This window comes from Ceratocystis lukuohia (assembly GCF_044167205.1).
Source record: "Ceratocystis lukuohia strain C4212 chromosome Unknown Supercontig2_pilon, whole genome shotgun sequence".
Lineage (NCBI taxonomy): Eukaryota > Fungi > Ascomycota > Sordariomycetes > Microascales > Ceratocystidaceae > Ceratocystis > Ceratocystis lukuohia.
In genome coordinates, this window is record NW_027263521.1 from 2,892,376 (window position 1) to 2,914,065 (window position 21,690).

At 47.4% G+C, this 21,690-nt stretch overlaps 7 protein-coding genes across 7 annotated transcripts; 3 read left to right on the forward strand and 4 right to left on the reverse strand.

Annotated features, from left to right (window-relative positions):
- Positions 1–205: 205 nt before the first annotated feature.
- Positions 206–2,572, reverse strand: HOO65_020713 (uncharacterized protein; the record flags this gene model as incomplete). Its single annotated transcript, XM_071000139.1, has 1 exon — positions 206–2,572. The coding sequence occupies one exon, from the start codon at positions 2,570–2,572 to the stop codon at positions 206–208; it is 2,367 nt and encodes a 788-aa protein (XP_070861351.1).
- A 52-nt stretch (positions 2,573–2,624) lies between these two features.
- HOO65_020714 (Meiotically up-regulated protein 65) lies at positions 2,625–4,972 on the reverse strand (the record flags this gene model as incomplete). The annotated part of the gene is made up of 3 exons (XM_071006502.1): positions 2,625–2,861; positions 3,388–4,430; positions 4,489–4,972. 3 exons carry the CDS (start codon positions 4,970–4,972, stop codon positions 2,625–2,627), a joined length of 1,764 nt encoding a protein of 587 aa, XP_070861352.1.
- Positions 4,973–6,548: 1,576 nt separating this feature from the next.
- HOO65_020715 (calcofluor white hypersensitive protein) lies at positions 6,549–6,995 on the forward strand (the record flags this gene model as incomplete). Its single annotated transcript, XM_071007098.1, has 2 exons — positions 6,549–6,657; positions 6,709–6,995. 2 exons carry the CDS (start codon positions 6,549–6,551, stop codon positions 6,993–6,995), a joined length of 396 nt encoding a protein of 131 aa, XP_070861353.1.
- Positions 6,996–7,478: 483 nt separating this feature from the next.
- Positions 7,479–9,302, reverse strand: HOO65_020716 (uncharacterized protein; the record flags this gene model as incomplete). The annotated part of the gene is made up of 1 exon (XM_071000140.1): positions 7,479–9,302. The coding sequence occupies one exon, from the start codon at positions 9,300–9,302 to the stop codon at positions 7,479–7,481; it is 1,824 nt and encodes a 607-aa protein (XP_070861354.1).
- A 2,253-nt stretch (positions 9,303–11,555) lies between these two features.
- Positions 11,556–12,655, reverse strand: HOO65_020717 (60S ribosomal protein uL16; the record flags this gene model as incomplete). The annotated part of the gene is made up of 4 exons (XM_071006889.1): positions 11,556–11,785; positions 11,846–12,054; positions 12,188–12,363; positions 12,611–12,655. 4 exons carry the CDS (start codon positions 12,653–12,655, stop codon positions 11,556–11,558), a joined length of 660 nt encoding a protein of 219 aa, XP_070861355.1.
- A 433-nt stretch (positions 12,656–13,088) lies between these two features.
- On the forward strand, positions 13,089–13,693 carry HOO65_020718 (60S ribosomal protein eL30; the record flags this gene model as incomplete). Its single annotated transcript, XM_071007064.1, has 3 exons — positions 13,089–13,196; positions 13,271–13,396; positions 13,598–13,693. 3 exons carry the CDS (start codon positions 13,089–13,091, stop codon positions 13,691–13,693), a joined length of 330 nt encoding a protein of 109 aa, XP_070861356.1.
- Positions 13,694–19,072: 5,379 nt separating this feature from the next.
- On the forward strand, positions 19,073–21,261 carry HOO65_020719 (M serotype; the record flags this gene model as incomplete). Its single annotated transcript, XM_071006539.1, has 2 exons — positions 19,073–19,676; positions 19,772–21,261. The coding sequence occupies 2 exons, from the start codon at positions 19,073–19,075 to the stop codon at positions 21,259–21,261; spliced, it is 2,094 nt and encodes a 697-aa protein (XP_070861357.1).
- Positions 21,262–21,690: the final 429 nt, after the last annotated feature.

The following is a 21,690-nucleotide window of genomic DNA, read 5'->3' on the forward strand; positions in this document are numbered from 1 at the left end:
TTCTCGTTTTCTTTATGTGTTATGACGCAGGCCAAATCAATATATGCTTAAAGTTGTAATGTTACAGGTATGTTTTGGTTACACAGGCACGTGACAACATACTATTTCCCCTTTGTGCAGCAACTCAGTCCCCATCTAGCCTCCAAATCTGCATCGGTACGTACTAGTACAACCTCGACTCATACCCCTGCTACTCATAGTAGTGTCATTGTTGTTGCTCCTGCTCTTCCTCCACCTCCCCTTCTCCCCTTTCACCCTGTAGCAACTTGTCCCGATTCTTTATACTCTTGCTTCTCACAATTTTTGCCCGGACCACGGGAATGGTTAGTGTGCGCACTACGGGGCCCGTACCCTTAGTGCGCAGCGGAATCTCGAGTGTTGGCCAATTCTGGTTTGTAACTAGCCGGATTGTGGCTGCCTCCTTCTTAGACTTCACAAGCAGCTTTTGATCCCATGTGTACGCCTTAGTCAGCATGTCGATCAGCGAGATGCACGGCACAAGCCTTTTCTTGTTTTCGATCTGTATTTCCTGGCGGAATATTTCCACTAGTGTCGCACCCAGCTTGCGCATAGCAATGGGATTGTTGGAGGGCGCTTCCGACGACGGCGGCAGATCGGTATTGAATGCAGATGAAAACCAGTAAGGGTTCGGCGAACGACTGCGTGTGCGAATTGTGGCGATACTTGATGCTTCAGCAAATCTACTAGCTAGCTCACGCGGTACTAGTGCTGGCACAACATATTCTGATTGCAGGCCAAAGACATGAAAGCTTTTCGTCATACTGCAGCCAGGGTAGCGCAGTTGGCACGAAACCGCAGCCCGCATGTGCATAGTAGTGCGATCGGCGATACATGCATATGCCCAGACGATAGCCTGGGTATTGGGCCACTTAACCTTTCGCGCAAAGGCAAATAGCTGTGTGTAGCCAATTTCGTCAACGGGCACGCCGGCCTGAGCCATGGCGTGCAACGTTTGCAGCATGGGCTTCCAGCGGCCGAGAGTGCGTGCACGAGAAAGGATAATGTTGTATACCACCGGATCACGCTTGTAGTTCCAGCCCATCCGCGCCAGAAAGGTCGACACGGCACTGAAACGGCCAAACATGCAAAATACATTGACGATATGGCGTATGGCAGCAACTGAAGCCCAGTTGGGACCGTAGTGCTTCTCCAGCTGAGATATAAATTCAGGTATGGACAAATCGCCTACGTTTGATTTGTTGGGATATCTTGGATTCTGTGTGGGACTGTTTGGCGCATCTTGCTGTTGATAGGGTGAGCTCGAGTCCATGCTGGTGAGCAAGTCATCGGGCGGCTTCTTCTCATTGATAAACTCGTTGGTAGTCCTCTCATCATATGGTTCATAGCCCTGCATGGCCCGATGAGCGTCGAAGAAGACCATCTCCCGTGCCACAGAACGCAGAGCCCGTGAATCGTAGAGCAGACCAATACTGTGCATAGAGCGCAGAATGTGCCTCTTGGCCTCCTCGTGCTCGACGAGGCGTAGTAATTGCATCCACGATTGTAAATTCGGCACACAGCCGTAGTTGGCCATCATCCACAGCACGGACCTGAATTTGCGTAGGTCTTTGTGTTTCGTAGCATCTTCAAGAAACATGTTAAACACATCGGTGTCAGGCATCAGCTGCAGATCAACCATCTTGCTAAACAGAATGCGCATGTGTGGCCGCTTATGTGGCCCGGACATCAGTGCCGAATAAATAGCACGTTTGAAGGCCGCAATGGAGACGGCATGGCGGGCCTCCGGGGCAGCAAACGCCTTGTGCATCAGCTCTAGCCGGCTCTCATCGCGAGCCTGGGGCGTCCCGTAGAGAGTAAATGTCTTGTTTTGTGAGAGGTGGGCAAAGGCTAGTTGGGCAATGTAGTTCAGCAAGCTGCGTTGTGTCCACTCCGCTGGTATAGTGGCATGTTCTTCGAGCAACCCTTTGGCATCACATCGGCCCTGTAGTGCGGGGATGTGTGAGGGCTTTTCACCGTAGGCTGTTGTGAAACGGCCTTCTGCAGTCAGCCTAATCTTCAGAGCCTCATCCGGACCTAGCGGTCGTAGCGTTGCTGTAGTGTCCGTTAAGGCAGCACACTGAGCTAATGTTCGTATCTCAGTCATGGCCTGGCGCACTGCGTTACTGTCGCCTGAGAGAACCACATAGCCGGCCTCCTGGCCGTTCGTCTTGTCCCGTTCCTCTTTGCTATGTGGGTATACATCCATGGTGCACCCAGTACGGCTATATATCTCCCAGATGTTCCTGTCGACACCAGAAAGGAGTTCATCTAGAAGCGTCGCTCCAACCACAGCCCTCACTACGTCACCTTTCCACATGGTTGTCTTGGGCGTGGTCGCCAGCATGGTAGCCACAATCCCTCGCCAATCAGGGTTCATCGCATCAGCATCATCGCTGCTACCGTATTTCATCCTTTCCTTCTCTAGATACTTCTGTGTGCCTAGACTCTTGTTGTGCTGACCTCCGGCATACCATGACATCTCTGGACGAGGGTACTTGAGCAATGGCTTGACTACGACCGACCGGCCAGCCGAGAGTGAGGCCAAGGCCATCATGTCCTCGTTCATCTGCGACATCTCCGGTGCTGCTGATACCCCGCCTGTACTAGATATCGCCCCGCGCCGCCTTCGTATTCTCGCTAATGTTGAGTTGGCTGTTGCGGGGGCAGGCCCGGGTTGCTGTGAGATACTTGCGGGCTGGGATGAAGAGGTTGAGAAAGACCATCGCTGGGTTGCTAATCCTGGGGTTGAAGCTGGCAATGGCGTAGAAGCATGGTAACTGTCGGTCGAGGAAGCCGAAGCTACTGAGGCCGTAGAGGTGACGGGGGAATTGAGGAGAACCCTAGGTAAGGGTCTCCATTTCGTCGCAAGAGTCATGGACGGCTATTGATACGCTCTCGAGCAAGATATCTTACGGGCGTGTCGAGGCGGTGTTGAATCCAAGGCATGCCAAGCTTTGAGTCGAAGGCCCACAACCATAGGTGATTTGATGACTATCACTCTATTGAGCAAAGTGCAAATTGCTATGCTATCTTCTATCTTCTTAAAGTGGATAGTTTTGTTACCGTGATGGGATGTACCCTAATTAACCCTTATCAATGCCTTTCTCTGCCGCCAGCTGCAAGACAGCTGGCGCCAGGGCTGGAAAATCTATGATGGCACAAGTGTAACTTACATCATTATGAAGCTAGAATAATGCCATCAATTCTATTGTACTCTTTCTCTTATCTATACAGCGACACGTTACCATAACCACTATCACTTCCATTTCTAGAGTCTATATCAGACTCACTAGTGCCGCATGTCTCTCTAGCCACCGCCATGGAGGCACTCTCTATCTCTCCAAGCCTATTCTCTAGTGCCCTTACATCGCTCCAGTACGCCAGCTTGCGCACTTCTTCTTCAGCATGCTTTTTGGCAGCCTCGAGATATCCCAGCCTTTTCGTAGCCCAAGTTCTTTCGTCACAGCGACTTGCATCTGATCCAATCTCCTGCAGATTCTTCTCAACATCTTCACAGGCTTGGGCAACCTGGGCAAGTGCTTGTCGCCGCGAATTCTGAAACACAAAGATACCCATAATCTCATGCATTGCGTCCTGGAGATATTGGAAATCATCTTGGGCGTTTTTGAGGTAGTTTCTAATAGCCTCGAGCTTCTCACGATCCACCCGTTGTACTCGCAGTATGTTCAGCAGGTGTCTTGCATCGTAGATTTCAATGTTATCCAGCCCCTCTTCCAGCCCGCACTCAATACGAGACATGCGTGAGGCGCTGGCCATACTTCGTGATCGACCATGCGTAGAGGAGCTCCTGCTGTCTATATAGCTTGGCTCTCTAGTGGGATTGCGACCTGTTCGGGATGGGCATTGGTCTACAGGGGTGCTAGTTGAGCTTTCACCAGGGCTATATCCTGACCGGTCTTGCTCGCTCGACTGTCTAGGTTCTAGTAGATCTGCATGACCATAGCCACTAGTTGGGGACTCTACAATGAGGCCCGGGGCGCCGGTGTGCTTCCGTATTCTCTTGCGTGTCCATGCCCGACGCCGTACAAAGGAACTGTACCACGTTCGTCCATGCCAGCTAAATTTATTTGAAAACATGAAGCTGTATTCCCAGCCGTCTTCATCGCAGTCTGTCAGAGAGTCATGGTTAACGCGCCATTCAGACCAGGCCCACTGCCAGCTTGGATCGGGAAGCTGGGCTTCATGCGGGTCTGTGAGACTTGGTTTATGAAAGGCGTTTGTCCACGGCGCAGGGTCTAGGTTTCCTAAAGCCTCCGCCGAGAAAAGCGGCATGCCACAAAGAAAAAGGCCGCGCTGGTTTTCGTATAAGACGTCGATGACCCATTCGTGGTCAGTCGACCGATGCGTGCAAGGAGTCTGGGCTGATCCATCCCGGGAAGGCGGTACAGCTAGATTGCTAGTTAGAACACGAAGAATACCGCCGATTAAAAATTCAATAAAACTTACCGGAGACGATTATTTCTGGCTGCTTTGACACTACAGTAGACAGGCTATTTCTCCCTATTGTCTCGTCAATTAAGATTCTTGAAACCCCTCGGATCTCGGTTTTGGACGCGGCAACAACGGATGCCGCAGCGTCATTTGGAACCGCCATAGTGTAATGAGCGCTGGAGGAGCCCTCTGATGGGACCGGCAGGATAGGGCCTCCCCCGAGAGCAGCTCCAGCTCCGCCAATACTTAAGAATGCTGAGCTGATATTAGGCTTTAATGTCGAGCTTTGTGTCTGTTTCAACCGGCCTCGGGAATCAACCTGTGAAGAAGCAGGGCCATTATCTTCAGCGACAGTAGTAGAAAAGTTGGTCTCCGAGCACACTCTGTCTGAGGCCGCTGCCGACTGCGAATCACAGTCGTGGTCAACGAGGTTGATTTCGTGATCGTAGTCAACATCTTGCAGCGGCGGGACCCGGCGGGAAGATTTGATGTGTGGCATCTGTCAACAAGCGTTACGTGGATGTGGCAAAGAGAGTAGGAGAGCGCTGATAGAAAGCCGGAAAAAAAGATAGAGCCAACCGCGATCGACGGGGATCTATCCAATCATCGGCTCACACTATCGTTTAGTGTTTGGAAACTCGAACAAGGAAGGCCTAGATTGCGATAGATGATGTCATGTCACGACTGCGAAGCTCAGCAATATAGAGAAGGAAAACTGCTAATAAAAAGAATTATTTATATGATGCTTCCGGCTAGGCAAAATTGAAGAGGTGATAATGGCTGTTACGGCGATAATATCAAGGCTGTGGTTATTGTTGATATGAAGAAATTCGTCCCCAGTAAAATAAGGCCTCCCAAGCTTTAAGTCCTGCTACTGCCACCAACCTTGTCATACTTGCCTTGCTTCTTGTAATCACGGGCCCTCAACCTGGCGCACTTGCCCTTTTGCGCAGTTTCCTGGTTCGAACTTGAAAGGGCAGACCAAGAGGGCAGGTACAAGGGAGGAGGGGTAGTTTCCGTTACAGAGTAACATTCTGTACAAGACTAGATCAAGCGTTTATCAAGCGTTTTCTTTATTCCCTCTTACCCTTTATTTCTCGCTCCTTGTGTTTTGCTACCAATCATTGGCTGTCGATTCACGATGTCTCATTGGTGGTATCTTCCTTCCGTTAAAGGTTCCTTCTTTGTCTCCCCTGCAGGCAGCTGCACACACCAGCCTAGCGTCTTATATTCTTGCTATATTTTGCAGCTTATTTTCTAAATATACGTTTGGCTGACTCCAACTTCTCGTCATCCTCAACGTCAGCTTATATTATTAGCGCTGGACTCGCCCATGCCAAAGAGCAGGTGAAGAGTAGTTCTAGACAAATCGACATTATAAGGTGTAGAGCGAGCGGAAGTTGCTTCTGAACCTTTCCCAATCTGACCTCCTTTGCTTTCTCCGCGTCTTCTCCCTGTGTTTCCCGGATGCAAACCCCCTCTATTTTTTTCCCATTTTCTTCAATGTCTTCTACTATCCCTTCCTTTCCCAGAAACAGTCTGGCTCGTAGGCCACCGGTCTTTCGTCCTAAAGTCTGACATCAACCACACTATTTTGCATTCCTACTACAGCTCCTCCCACCCAAAAGCCCTACTTGCACAGCATAGCTCGCGCCAAACTCCCAGCTCTAGCTTCCAGTTCTAAATTCAGCTACAGTTTCACGTCATTCTATCCGCATCCAGACATTTCCAAACTTTTGTTTTACGCCTCTCTCCACCCTTGGATTATAGGCTTCTACTCTATGCAGCGTCATCTGTGCTATTCCGCCTCCTTCTGTGCCCTTCTGTATTCTGATTTTCTGTCCCGGCCCGGATTCTCCCTTGCAACCGCTTGCACCGAAAGAGCTAAGAAATAAGAGCTTATGGATGGGGATATAAAGGAGATGATCCATCGCCATCGCCATCACCATGTAGAGTATCTGTAATCGTAACCTCAATCTGCATCAGACGAATCTTGCCATCTAGCCTACATATATCTTGCTTTCTTTCATATAGTATAAACTTCCATCAATCACTATTGTCCCATCATCCTTACAATGGCCAACCGTATGCCCATGATTCTTGGTGCCACCGCCATTGGCGGAATCGGCTTTTACATGTATCGATCAGGCGGCGACTCAGCTGCTGCCAAACGAGCCGCCCGGCGTAAGTGCTCTCGTTTCTCGTTTTGCTCAAACACCAATTAATAGACCTTAGCCTCTAACCTTTCTCTTTCTCCTGCACTAGGCGACTTCAACATCCCCTCTTCCGCTGAAAAGGATCTCAAGAACATTGGCGCACAAGCCGGCGCTTCGCTAGACGCAGCCGGGGCCAAGATTGACACGGCCGTTGCCCAAGCCCAGACGCAACTCACCAACACAAAGTCTACAGCCCAAAACCATATGGCCGATGTCAAACACGAAGCGCTTAAAAAGATTGACGAGTTTGACCGCAAGGTTGACGAGCATGCAACAAAGGCAAAGAGCTGGTTGGGTGGCAAATAGGGAATGAAAGCTATATGTTGTCATAGTTTTGTTCGCGATTCAGCAAAGCGTTGGCAAGGACTCAATCTCTGAGAACTAATATATAATTTTAATTACACGAAATAGGAAGCCAGGTATCGTTTTTTGTATCTGATGTATTATGTGCTGTGTTTTATATGTTGTCATGAGTAAATAAGGTATGTCATTAATCTTGAGATGCGAAAATGGAGTGGTTTGAGATTGCGCATGCCAAAAAGAAGGAAAAAAATGTAGCAGGGAGCATAACAAGTCTTGAAATCTTCAAGTAGATGTAGTAATAGATTATGCGAGATGGGATGTGTAGATACACGCTAAAATATCATGAGCATCATCAACGCTCCAGAAGGGCATAAAAGAATAGAAAACACAGATGTTATTTTTACACCATGTGTCAAAGAGAGCAAAAGCAATGGTAGTCCCAAGTTAAAATGCCGGGCAGGGCATATCCATCAATTTGCTGAGCCCTCAAACCTCTCCCCACGCACCCATCGGTCCGTTTGTCGCTGTCGCAACCACCGAGCCTGTCCCAATCGACCCGCCAATATCCCAGTAATGACGCGAAGACGCACTGCTCCGTCGAGCTGAGCGACGTGTGCTCTGGCTACAGGTCGATCCATGACGCAAAGCCACTGGTGATCCGGGTGCCGTAGCTTTGAACGCGCGCCGATCAGCAGGTACTCTGCCTCCAATCAATGGATGATGCTGACGAATTCGTGCAGCTTTAGCCGCCGGGTCCATTGGGCTTGAGGTCACCGGATGATTTGCGCTAGCTGTGGAAATATTGGATGAGCTAGACCCGGGTACAAAGCGGGAGCGCAAGTACCGGAAGACAAGCTTAATGTCCAAGTCTTTCTCCCATTCCTCCTGAGTAAAGCGCTCGTTGTTGCCGTGTCCCTCAGTCTCGGTCCTGGCCTGTGACTTTTTAGTGTCTCCGGATCTATCCGCTGTCGCCTTGGGCAAATCAGAGTTCGTTGGTTGGAGTAACGAAAATGAGGGCTTAAACTGTAATGCCGACTGGGAAAGGGATTCGAGTAGCGAAAGACTCTGTTTAGGAGCAGCGGGTGTTGATTCGGGAATAACCTCCAGGCCAGCATAGGGGATGCGGTCTTGCTGGACACGCTTATACATAGAAAAAGCGCCAGGATGTGGGTGGGGCGTGACGGTATTGACAAATAGGCCGAGCTCACGAGCTACACTCTCGACCATTCGAAGTTGCCACGAAGAGTCCTCTTTAGCCATATTTGGCCCACCACGAACGGGTGATGAAGCCCGGGGAGTAGCTTGTGTGTCGTCGTCGTCGTCAGTTACATAGGCCTCACCAACAAGAATGGCAAGTGTATGGTCATCTATGTCGAGCATGTCCTTGATGACCTTTTTAGTGATGCGGTCCAAGAAGCCATGCGGCTTTTCCTCGTCGTCAGTAGCGTCTTCTTTAGCCTTGTTGTCGGACGAGTCTTCATGCCATTCCATCTTTTCAGCATCTTCAGTCGCCAAACCAGCTTCTGATTCTTCCACAATGGCCTCTGAATGAACAGAGGCAGATGCCACTGATGGTCTCTTGCCTCTCGCAGCCGAAGCTTGTGAGAGGCGGCGTTGCCGGCGAGTCTCCTTCTGAATCTCCTCCAGAAGTGCCCTGCTGTGTTCTCGCTTCCAGGCCTCAATGCGTTCATTGCGCTCAGCAACTTCTAGATTTTCTGTGTCGATTTCTGTATTGATCGGTGCATTGATATTGTGGCGGATGGCACCTGTGGGGTTCTGGTGGACATTGTGGGGATTAAATTGTTCGAAGGCGTACAGCTGCTCCTGTAGGTGACGGCTGGTTGAGTGGGTCGGCAGACGGAAGGATCCTAGGCCATCGTGTACTGGCAGCACGGTAGTAGATGCTGGTGATATAATATTAGGAATAGTGCGGAAATCGGCCAGGTGGCTGTCTAGGACATCGAGCTCCGCATCATCATCTTCTTCGTCCTCTTCCTCATCGTCTTCGAAGTCGTGGTGATTGCCGTGTGCTGATTGAGAATGTAGATCTGACTGATCCACACTTGTGCCGATATCCGAATGAGACTTGAAACTGTCATTGATAGTAAGATATGAAGAAGTGGTATGAGCCTCAGAACCAGCAACAGGTGGGAACAGCACCCAAGTCTGAGATGCGGGGGAAACTTGAGTGGGTGTTTGTGTGCCACGACGAGAACGACTCGTTTGAGATGGGGCTGAAGCAGAACCCTCGCGTTGCTGCGTCTCGGTAGCGAGCACCACACGCTGAGATGCGCGTGTTTGAAAAGCCATGGCGTGTGGATATGTATCAATATAGGAATGCTTGTGTGCGATATGCCGGAAGGTTCGAGGAATGTCGTGTCAAACGATCGAAATGAAGACGAGACGAGGACGCCACGTTCCTTAGTTATCGTCTGAGAAGATAAGGCCAGCCGAAGTCGGGCAAGATATGAGAAGAAAGAATGTAAATGACAATGAAAAGCCGGTGAGGGGAAAAATTAGAAAAATGGAAAGAAGCTCTCTCTGGTGGGTGTTTAGAAGAGTAGCAAGAAAACTGGCTTCCAATACCGGCCTCTAACTTTCGTCTCGTCTCTGTACTTAAGGGAGAGAAACAGCAGGTAGACGAATCTAAAATCGGATACAGAATCAGAAATCTCAACAAAGCACGGCCGTAGCTGATAAAGAACAAGCAAAGCCAAGTTCAACTAAGGCGAAATCTTTCCTACCAAAGGAGCCAAAAGGAAGCTTGTTAGTTCGGGCCCGCCGCTTCCTCCTTCTTCTACTACTCTTCTTTTCCTCTTGTTTGTTATTGTTTTGAGGGGGCGATAAAAAAAAAGTGGCGCGGTGACGTTCTGGATGGAAAGTCAAGGTCCAGCTATCAAGACAACAATATCAAGCAGACTATGATGATGGTCAAAGGAGAAGTTTTTTTCCCGTTAGAAATTTTTAATTATTTTTGATTTTGTTTCAGTCCCATCTCCGCCCTCCAACCAGCCTCGTTATCGCTCTTTCCTCATGAGTGTCTTTTTTTTCGTTGGGAAGGCCTCTTCTTGCCTATTTTGCTCCCCTCCCTCCTGTTCATTAGTTACAAACAAGTACTAGTCAGAAGTCACGGGTCTTTTTTTAGGATACCCAACAGTTTTCGAGGGACAGGAAAACAACAAAAAAGATACATTGTTGTCAGAAATAAATCGCAAGCATAGGACTAGAGGTGACTCGCATCATGTATATTACTGCTTTGTATACTTTGTTCGCCCCAGCCAGCCATCTCTTATTGTAAACTCGTAAAAATGTAGATGTCTAGATCCCCACCCCCACTTTACCATAAAATACGCATAGAAAATATATTTACTGGACGACTTGTCGGCTTTTCTTTTTTTTCTCCTTCCCATCGCTTCCTAGCCCAGCCTAATAAAAATCCTTCCTATATTCTTCTCTGTCCTGCATAATCTGATCTACTTGTCGATGACGCTGAAGGCGCATGTCCTGTCTTTTTACTCCATACTGTCTTGTCACATGCTATTGAAGTTATCTTCATCATGAGTCCCATATGCTATCTTCATCTTTAGTCTTACACATTGCAATAATACTCCCAGCACTGAAGATGTAAAGCCCCTTTCCCTTTCTTCTTACTACATACAATAACCAACAGTAAAACTCTGTTTTTGTTTCATGTCTCTAGACCCTCCTCCTTTTTCAAGGGTTCTGTGTGCAAGTCACGCGTTTTACCCGACAAGAAAGGGATGATCCAATCCTCCTCTTTCCGCCATAACACATTCTCAATTGCCCGCTCTCCAGCTCGGTAGATCGTAGCGAGTAACTTGTAACTCCAAGCGCATGCATGCATTTTGATGGCCGCGCATGTGCACATATACATATCCTATTATGATACCTAGTAGACATCCACCTCATGTCAACAATTTTCTTTTAGCCACCTTTGAGCTGAGCCCAATTTAAAACCAATACCTCTAGACATAATACCTCCTATAATTCTTCATTGGAATGAGTAACAGAACAAGTAGTCTGCGATCTCGGGATAGACTCGGAAATATCTACACTTTACTCCTCATAATCCCCTATACCATTTGTCCCATTTTTATCAAGTACGTGCCGATGAGGTCACGAAAGCTTATAATAGGGGTTACCATATAAACCCTAATAACTATCGCAGGTCAAAAAGAGAACATTACAAATTCACGAGCTATCGAGTGTAACATCATCCCTCTATACCATCACTAGTCGGCTGACGATGCTTCATTCAAATACCTAATTAAACATAAATGACATGGCACCACTAATATCTGCATATATCCAAGTCATGCAACGGCTTAATGAACATCAGACACGAATCATATCGCAAGATCTTATCCACAACACATTTTGGCAGGTTAATGCCAATCAACATGGTCGTCCCGACTTCAGCCATAATCGATTCAATCAAATGCGTCTCGAAGAGAAAAAGAGGTAAAAAATTCTTCATATCCGTCTCAGTTTAGGTGCAATTTTCTTTTTTTGTCATTCATTGAAAACTAAAAGCCACGACGCTTAAGCCTCGAAAGCGTCGGGGAAGGCACGCATGTTCTCCTCTAGGGGACCGTAGTTGGGCAGGAACTTGACGTAGGCACCATCGACCTTGACACGGCCACCGGCCTTGCGCTCAGCGTACTCCTCACGACGGAGAGGGGTGAAACCCCAGTTCTTGGAGACAATGATCTTTTGGCGACCGGGGAACTTGTACTGGGAGCGGCGGAGAGCCTCCAGAGCAATAGCACGGTCTAAGGTGAGGTAAATTAGAAATTGAGTTGCGAGAACCTTGAAAGGAAAACAAGACTTACTGGAGTCACGAGTGCGGACACTCAGAATGATCTGACCAATGTTGACACGGGCAACGGTACCGTTGGGCTTACCCCAGGCACCACGCATACCGGTCTGCAGACGATCGGCACCAGCGCACGACAACATCTTGTTGATACGGACAACGTGGTAGGGGTGAGCACGAACACGCATGTGGAAGCTGTCCTTACCGGACTGCTTGACCATGTACCTATGAAAAAAACTTCCGTTAGTATCTAGTTGCCTTTTCCTCTTTTCTTGCTAGCTCTTTGTTGGACATGGCTTGGCTGGTTGCTAGTTCATGGACGCCATGTTCAGCTCGGATGTATTGATTTCCAACTTACTTGTTGGCGCAAATACGGGCAGCCTCAAGGGCCTCAGAGCTCAGCTGCTCATACTCGTTGGAGACAAGGTGAATGCACAGGGGGAAGTCATCGACGGTGGCACGCTTGCGGCCCAGATCGAAGATGCGAATCTTAGGGTCGGGGACACCACGGTTGAAGCGCGACTTGGGGTACGGCTGAATAGATGAGATGATGTTAGTAAACAGTGATACTACAAGTACATAATATTCATCCAAGAGTCCTTCCTGATGGATGGGGAATTTGTCGAAGGGCAAAGATAATTTCAGATGGGTGATTGATCCCATCCAATTTCAAGATCACCAAATCCAGGGATTTTGTGATGACGAGAATGAAACCGGATATGATTATGATGGGGGAAAATATTGACTGGAGACCCGAAATAAAGAAACAAGATCAACGCACCTTGTTCTTGCAGTACCGGTAGCAACGGGCGGGACGGCGGGCCATTTTGTCGTCGGTGAACTTGAAAAAGTGCCTGAAAATGGGGGTTTGTTGGTTAGTTGTGAGAGAGAAGAAAGTGCGAACTAGGAGGGAAACCAAGAAAACCAACCTTCTTTGGATATGCTGAAGCTTGTGGCAAAGCCAATTTTTGATTTCTAACCCTTGATTTCAAATCACTGGAACTCTTTCAACCAAGTGGGGGCTTCGGGTGAACACCGGAATTTTAGGGCTCCTAGTTTTATTCGCAGGTTTGATTGGCTAACTAGTTTTGAAATCTGTGGCTTAATATTGAGGGCACAAGAAGTTAGTTGTTGCCCCACATTTGAACGGGACGAAATTTTTGGCATGTAAAACTCCAAAGAAAAATTTAGCAAGTTTACTGAACATCTTGATTCTGCATCATCAACCCCAACCCGTTGCTTGTTAACCAAACGTCACAATGGCCCCCGTCAAGAAGTCTAAGCGCGATGCCCAGAACATCTCCTCCAAGCTGGCTCTGGTCATGAAGTCCGGCAAGGTCACTCTGGGCTACAAGTCGACCCTGAAGGTATGATTTACTTCACTTGCTCATTTCACAATCTCAACGATGTCTATACTGACTCTTTTATTTCTTATGTACAGTCTCTCCGCTCTGGCAAGGCTAAGCTGGTCATCATTGCTAGCAACACTCCCCCTCTGCGCAAGTCTGAGCTCGAGTACTACTCCATGCTGGCCAAGACTAACGTTCACCACCTGAACGGCACCAACGTACGTAACTACCCACCCTAAACAACCAAATGCTTGCACAAATCACTTTAAGCACTTCCAACTATTTTGCAGTGTTTGATTTGATATTGGTGGATATAAGACTTGCCTTGCGCAGTCTATGACACCAACCCAGAGAAGAAGTCTTAAGACAACCAAGACTTTGGAGGGTAATGACCACATGCTTACTATATATATATACAGATCGAGCTGGGTACTTCTTGCGGTAAGATGTTCCGCTGCTCCACCATGGCTATTCTGGATGCTGGTGACTCGGATATCCTGAGTGAGCAGGCGTAAATTCTTTGACATTTATAGTCAAGAATAAAAAAGTTACAAAATAAAAATCAAGCATACTTTGTCAGACTTGTATTTCCGATCGCAGTATGACGGACCAGCACAAACGGGATCAGGCGTTATTGGTTATAAACGGACATTCGGATTCGGCGCTTTATATTGATACTCCACACACAATGGACAAAACCATTCTTATATTACTCTCGATATAAGAGCATGATGAGTGGGCTTGACTTTTATTTTCCGAAGTGTATGGTGGTTTCTGTTGAAAATTGGTGTTGCGAGGGGTTGTAGAGCTAGTAAAGTTTGCGAGTGAAATTTGTGAAAAGTATCGGTTACGGCTGATGTTATGAGATGTAGAGAAGCATTTCAGCCTCATTAATGCACGAAGAAGTTTGGCTTTGAGGCTTTGACAATCATTTTCTCTCGTAGGTGGTCATTATAACATGATCTGAGATAACGAGAGAATAGCGGAGAGCTGTGAAAGGATACAAGGGGGGTCTAAAGAGTAAGTTTCCTGAATCCAGCCGACCTTATCACAGCTATCTCTGGGTTCTTTTCCGGAGTCTGCCAGGCTTTTGATGTCTGCATCCTTTCTATTAGTATAGGTTGGGAAACAGTTACTTCGGATCTAGCTCACCGCGACATTTGCGAGTTCTATGGCACCGCTAATCGTCTGACAGTGTCGTGACACCACTTGCAATAGTAATGATTCAACCAGAAATAGTATCTTTCGTGGTGCTGCAGACGGTCAGTGTAGATACAGAAAGAGGCTATCGCCATTGAAGAAACAGTATTCTTCTGAGTGTGCTAATTAGAGCTAGACTTTTAAGAGAACCCTCCGGGTTTTCATGGAGATGAAGAATTTTAAGCCTAGAACTCTCAAAAGGAGCTGCAACGCTATGCAGTTTGAAGCAGAAAGGGTTCTAATAAATGGGTGTATAGAGAAACCAACTCTACTGAGATGATGCCGCTACAAATTCCAGATAGATAAACGGAAGGGATGATCCACAGTAATCGAGCTATGCCATAGCCACCGTGTCAAAGTGAGGTCATTATATTGGAGACAATATTCTTTTCAAGTGGGAAGGTAGGCAGCAAAGCGTAAGATCACCCAAGCATGTAATACATGAACTAAACCTAGAGCTCTGTGATTCCCGCAGATGTTGAATATCTTCAAGCTCAAGTTCTAATCGTCAATCTAGACAAAGCTGAGTGCTGCGTCTAACCCAACTCCTTCTAGGAATAGTGTGAGGTGACACAAGAAGCCCCACTCTAAATTACCATAGAAGACAAATGAGGATTAAGCCTTGGTGTTATTCCGTCACTTGCCTATGATTATTATTATCGTTATCATTATTAAATCCAATGTCATTTTGTGGAGCACGTGAGTCTTGCCCTGCTAAATCGTTAGATGATGAGACACTCTAGAGTTTCCGAGGGATCCCATCAAGATTGACGGCCCGTAAAACGAAGGGAAGGGGAAGGGGAAAGAGAAAGATCCTTAAGGGGGTTGGCAGTTCTAGGACGACATTCTAGCAATGTTGTTTTGCTAGCCTTCTTCACTATGAAGATACTTTATCTATGCTTGCTTTTCTAACAGAAGAGGATTTGGGAAGATTGCCCTTGCCCTGGTGTCGCGCAAAGGCAAAGATTCTAGGTGTTTTCGTGCTTGAGGCGGGCTAAGCATAGGTGTTTACGTGCTATCTAGTATATATGGGAAGATTAGCAAATATTTATTTAGAGGACGTTGTAGACAATGAAGGCTTGACCAATATGTTTGCGCCGAAGAAGATAGCTGGGATAGCACAGGCCCTGGCTGCAGTATCCATATGCCTACTAAAAACACCAACCAAACAAAACGTGTGGCCGAGTTTTAGGTAGAGTCTGGGTTAGTGCCAAGCGAAGTTTCGACAATACCTAGAAACTAGAATGTTTGCTACGTAAGCTAATAAAATTAAATGCGGCATCTTTACGCCGCAGACGGACATTCATTTATTCTTGGATATAATATCTTCGGTTGGCGAATGTAAAGCACCATTGTCAATACCTAGGTTGAAGAAGACGCAGCGAAAATTCGTATACATGCCATACTGTAGAACATAGGCAACTGCGGCTTTCTAGATGACACCGTTGAGATATTAGTGAGACCTTTGCTAGCGGTCCTGCACAATCGAGTATCAAGGTTAAGCCAACACAATGAAATACGTCCTAAGTGTGTAGGGCCTTGGTTGGATCTAAGAGTTGGGCTAAATTATGGTATTTCTTACCTTGAGTACTCGGGGGTGACTTTCATGGCCCATGGCCGCCCGTATTGGGAGCTATGGTTGATTAAAAGCAACTAATGTTCTAATTATGATCGTTGTATAGTGTGTGTTGATGCAAATCTTGAATGCGGCAGCGGCTTCGCCATCTCTAGATAAAAGAGGATTCATAAAGGGAAACAAGACGAGGCAAACATAAAAAAAAGATGTACCCGGGGATCTAGAACCACTATAGAGTAAGCAGGATATCAGATTGACTAGTCTAAAAATGCACAAGAAAGTCCATGTGTCATCGTGTGATGGTATCTTTGAGTAACAGCTTCTGCAACCGTCGCACGGATAGATAGACGTTTAGTTCATCGGAGCATAGATACCTAGATGCTTAATACTTGTATATTGTATATTGTATATTGGCTCTAGAGTCCACTTCAGTCAGCAACACCAGCAAAAGTAAGCAGCGATAATTCCGAAGCATATGTATAAAGAGTCCACGTTTAATCAATTGCAGATTCTTGGCGTTTAGAACGTCTTAAAGCTTTCCAATGGACCATCACGGCAAGAATCTAGTAGAATGCCGTGGTCTAACTATCAGTCTGATGCAAGCCGCATTCCATTGATATCAAGAAGTGAATCGGTAAACCGTTCCAGAGTAGGAGTATAGTCTATAAGGCCTATGAAGGTACAGTCATATGAAAAAGATGATGACTCTGTAACATAGTTCGAGACATCGACCAAGTGCTAGAACTACCAAGGCGTTCGTTTCCTAAAGTCTCAATATAAGCGTTCTTATTTGAAGTATCAACACTCCAATATAATCGTTCATGTCTTGTTAATTTCATTTCAGCTTAGATTTTGCAATCACACGTACCACCGTCACAGCATGCAATTAAGAGACCCGAAGCAATTTCTATAGACAGGGCCGGGCAGGAAGGACGTCTAAGATTTCAGACAAGTAATGCAGCTAGCCGTGTAGTAGAGCGTATTTATTACCATAATTTTGTAGGACGCCGCCTGTTGGGTATATGCTCCGTAAAGACCTATAAAGTCAAGTGTGACCTAATAGTATCAATGAAGCTTTAGAGGCAGTGTAAAGGTCCATCCGGCGAGCATAGGGGAGCAAAGAGTCTTAGGCTAAATCAACCATAGTACCTTATTGGCGTGTTATGGCGCCTTCATAAGTTTCGATAGCCTAATGAGGCTTGTAGAAAAGCAAGAATGCCAGGTCGTGAGGCCACCACCACGAGATTCTTGGGTGTAGGAATCAGCCTATCCCCAGTAAGTAAAGAAAAAGCAGACGGGCATATGTCGCCCTAGTCTACAGAGACGGATCAGACAACTCAATGACTTGGTCTTCTGTTAAGTGCCAGATGGCAGATGATTTGATGGGTGTGTGGAATAAATAACAGGGTCATTGCCACTGTAACATTACTTGATGAATGGCAGCCTGAAAAGGCATTTGAACACAAGTGGGTCTCATGACTAATTGATTTTTGGCAGGTTGTCATTTAACTAGTCTTGGTTGGTCTAGAGATGTTGCGATATAATAATGGATAATATAGAAAGGCAAGCAAAGCACTAGGGGCGGGCAAAGCCGTATATACAGATAGTAACAAGCTAGAAAGGCCCATGTTACTTACCATGTATCAGAATTATGCCCAACGTACAGCACAGAGAAGCAAGCAGTGTGGCGGTGTCACTATATCGCCTGCAAATGGGGCGATGAAGCTTTAAGTCACAGCATCTATATGGCGCTTTCGTATAGTGCGATAGATATGTATATAGGTGTAATAATATAGTGCAATGGATTAATTTACCACACATTCCAAGTGACAATATACAGTCAATCAAGTTCTCCTCGAGGGACATCACCAATTCGAAGGATAGCGCCAGGATGGCATCGATGAGTTTGTATCGTTATCTTCAGCCCCCTTTTTTCCTTCCGCTATGATGGAATAGGATGTAGGGTTTCTACTCTGTCTCAGTTAGCTCTACAGGATTCATTTCCCCCTCCCCTTTCCCCCTCTCTCGACTCGACCCCTCACTTTCACCATCTGTCTCTCTCCGCTTTTTCTTTTGAGTTTAGTGTTTCCTGTTTCAGTCGCGCCTCTAGGCTTTGCTTGGTTGTCCTTGCCCAAGTTCGTTGTTGTTCTGTTGGTCTTTCTGTTGGTCTTGTTCTTCGTGCCAAAGCTTCACCGCTTGGTCCTACTATTCTTCCAGGGCTAACACAAGGCCGTGACAGGGCCAGCGGTAGCCCATAGCCCTAGTGCATTATTCAGGGCATATTCAGATTCAGGGCACATAGGCCATAAAAGCCCTCCCTGTTAAGCAGTAGACGTAGACCATCCAGGGGCTACAGTATGGATTGCTTAGACAGGCAAAACAATACATCTACCCTCTGTTCCTGTTGTTGTGTGGTTCATGTTCATGCTGTTGCTTGGTTACTTTGAAGGTGGTGGGCATGTTGTCGTGTTGTTTTGTTGTTGTGTTGTTGTGTTGTTGTGCTGTCGTGTTGTTGACTTTGGCTTTTGGCTTTGACATTGTAGAGTATTTTTTGAACGGCCACGTTTACTTGGCGACTGTGCTGTGCTAAATGTTCGGCTCTTGAGCGTTGGCTAGTACATACCTTTGTAACTTGGCTCTGTATATCGCTGTAAGGTTGCTGTGCTACGGATAACGGTTACGCTTAGCTTCTGGAACAACCACCTTTTTCCTCTTCTACTTCTTCCTCCTCTTTTTCCTTCGTGTCTTTTTCTTCCTTTTTTTGCTACCAAAACTCCAAACAAACTTGCATAATTAATTTTTTGCATTTTCTTCTTCTTCTTCTTCTTCTTCTTTTTTCTTCTTGTTATAGTCTGCTCTGGGTTTTCATCATCATATTCTCCCAAGCTGTCACTCTTGTATCAATTCTCCCGTCATATTACAGCTCATTTTTTTTTTCGCTTTAGACTTGGTTCAAAGGCCCTCCTTTATTTTTATATTTCGTCTAGCACCCAATTAAGTTCGCCATCTTGACCATAAGCAATACCACCGACTCTTTTAGCCTTTGTCATCTCGTAGATCGTGTTCTTGTGGCTCCTTTTCTGTCTTCTCTCTCCCTGATTGCCTCGTTCTCTTCGCCATGTCGACCGTTACTAAGCGTCCGACCTCCGGAGTAGGACGAGCGGCTACCAATAATGGTTCTTCGGCTGCCCTCTCTTCGTCCCCATCATCACCTGTTACCCCGACTGCTACCACCACACCCAATGGCCATCGCTCTCGACCCAGCCGGACCGGAAGCATCCTCACATCTAGAGCCCCCGCTACACGCCGTGAATCCCTCTTGAGAGATTCAACGGATGCCGAGCTCGAGGCCCGTGCTGAGGCCATTGCTGCCATTGACGACCTGAAAGCTAGACTCTCCAAATCTGAAGCTGAAACAGACCAGTATCGCAAAGAAGCTCTGGTGCTTGAAACTCGTTTGAAAGACAGTAATATCGAACATGCTAAGCTAGAGGAGCGCTTGCACGAGTATGAGGAACAAATCGAGTCTCTATCCAACTCAAAACGAGAGACGGCTAGGCAAATGCGTGAAATGGAGGCTATTTACGAGGCTGAGCGCAGTTCCATGACCAAAGAAAAGGAGGAGATGGCCAACCGCGAGGAGGAGATGCAGGCTGTTATTCAACGCCTCAAAGACAGCCTTTCACAACGACTCAACGATGACGAGTTCCGCTCCAGCAGAAGTAATATCACCCCTCCCTCTCTGTCCACTCCCTTGCATCCCCTCTGTTAATTTCCCATGCTAACATTATCTACCCGTTCTCTTTTACTTGTATAGACAACAGCAATGCCACCTCGCCTACCGAAGGGGGCAGCTTTGCCCCGCCGTCTTCTATTCAGCGTAGTGATTCACGAAACAACTCAAAGATTCTTCTTCAAAAAGACAAACTGATCGAATCTCTGCGTCTAGAACTTGCCGAGATTACCATCAAACTCGCCGAGGCCGAGAATCAAGGTGGTGGTCGTCTTCAAGAAGTTGAACGCATGTTAATGGAGGCCCGCATGACCAATGCCCGTCTCATGGAGGACAATGAAAGCTACCAGTTGCTGCTTCAGGAAAAAACTCTGAATGGCGATTTTGCCAAGACTGACTTTAGTTATATGAACGGCCGTAACAGCGTCGACGGTGATTCTCGGCCTCTACCCGCAAACGAAGATACTCTCGCTGCCCTTGAGGGCCGTAGCGTCACTAGCGGCACTACTCTAGCTGATGAACTTGGAGATGCCAGTGATGACGAGGAATCCGACCGCCGCCATGTTAACGAACATGATGACGCCTATCGCCGCATAGAGTCCGAGCTCCGCAACGCCAAAGACCAGAACAAAGCTCTCACGCTCTATATTAACAAGATCATTGAGCGCCTACTTCAACACCAAGAGTTTGAGGCCATTCTCGACCAATCATCGGACTCTGCTTCCATCAATACCAACAAAGAGCTTCCCCCGCCTCCTCCAGGTGCAGGCACTGGAGCCGGTACTGGCTGGCTGCAGCGCACAAAGTCGCTTATGAGCAATAGCAACACTGCACCAAACCTGAGCTCCGTCTCTAACTCTGCAAACTCGGTAACGGCAGCCGCTGTGGCGGCTAATGCTGCTGCCGCTGCTGCCGCTGCCGCTGCTAATGTAACTACCCCCATCACTGCCAAGGCCAAGAGACCCCGGCCGATGTCCATCATCCCCACTGCGGCCGGCCTCGCCAGTCTACACAACGATCCCGATCTCGCTCCTCGCGTTCCTATTGGTAACATTGCCCGTTCTACCAGTGTACGCCGAGCTCGTCCCCAGAGCGAACAGTACACGGGGCCGGGGGGCGCCGCTCTAGTCAACCAGATGTATCGCAGACTCGATGGACAGATGTCGCCCACTTTCAACGTCCCGCGCCGCTCGCAGACTTTTTTCGCGTCGGGAGCGCTAGCATCGCCCGGCCTGCCCCCCTCTACGGTTCCTCTTTCCGGCCGGATGTCATCCAGCACTGGCAGTCAGACGCCGTCCGCTGGAAACTTCCCCGGAATGCGCAGCGAGACATCAAGCGTCTCTAACGAGTCAACTGCTGGTATTGTTACGCCCCCGTCACAAAGCAGCCCACCACAGTCACTGCCAGCGACGGACAAGATGACCCCGCAAACCCAGACCACATTTGCAGGCAACAAGCCTCGGCCCCTACGCCTCGTCCAGGACCATAACGATGCTGTAAATGCCAGCAAGCGGAATAGCTGGCTGCCATGGGCTGGCGGTTGGGGCAAAAAGGAAGAGATTCCGGAAAACTAAGGAGTCGAGCCATACTAACAGCTGAAACGTCTTTTCACTCTGTTTGCTGGCTAACAGCCTTTCCTTTTTTTTTCGTTACCTTTTTGCTTTATCATGGCCATTGCCATATTCATGTTGATATCCTGTCTCGCTTATTCTTGCTTTTGCTCTTCTGCCACGAGTTACCAGATGAATTTTCTTTTCTTTGGAGGCTTTTATTTTTTATTCGTGCGATTCATCACCTATTATCTTCCTTTTATTTATATTTTGATGATTACGACGACGAACGACGAACGGCCAGGAACGTTTTTATCATAACGAATTGATTGAAGGAAACGTCGTCAGTGGACCTTTTTTCTTTTGCACTTATAATATGGAGGTGCCGTGTTCTTATTTTTCATGGTTTCTCTCTTTGATTTATCTTTGGATTTTCCTGATGCTTCTGTTACA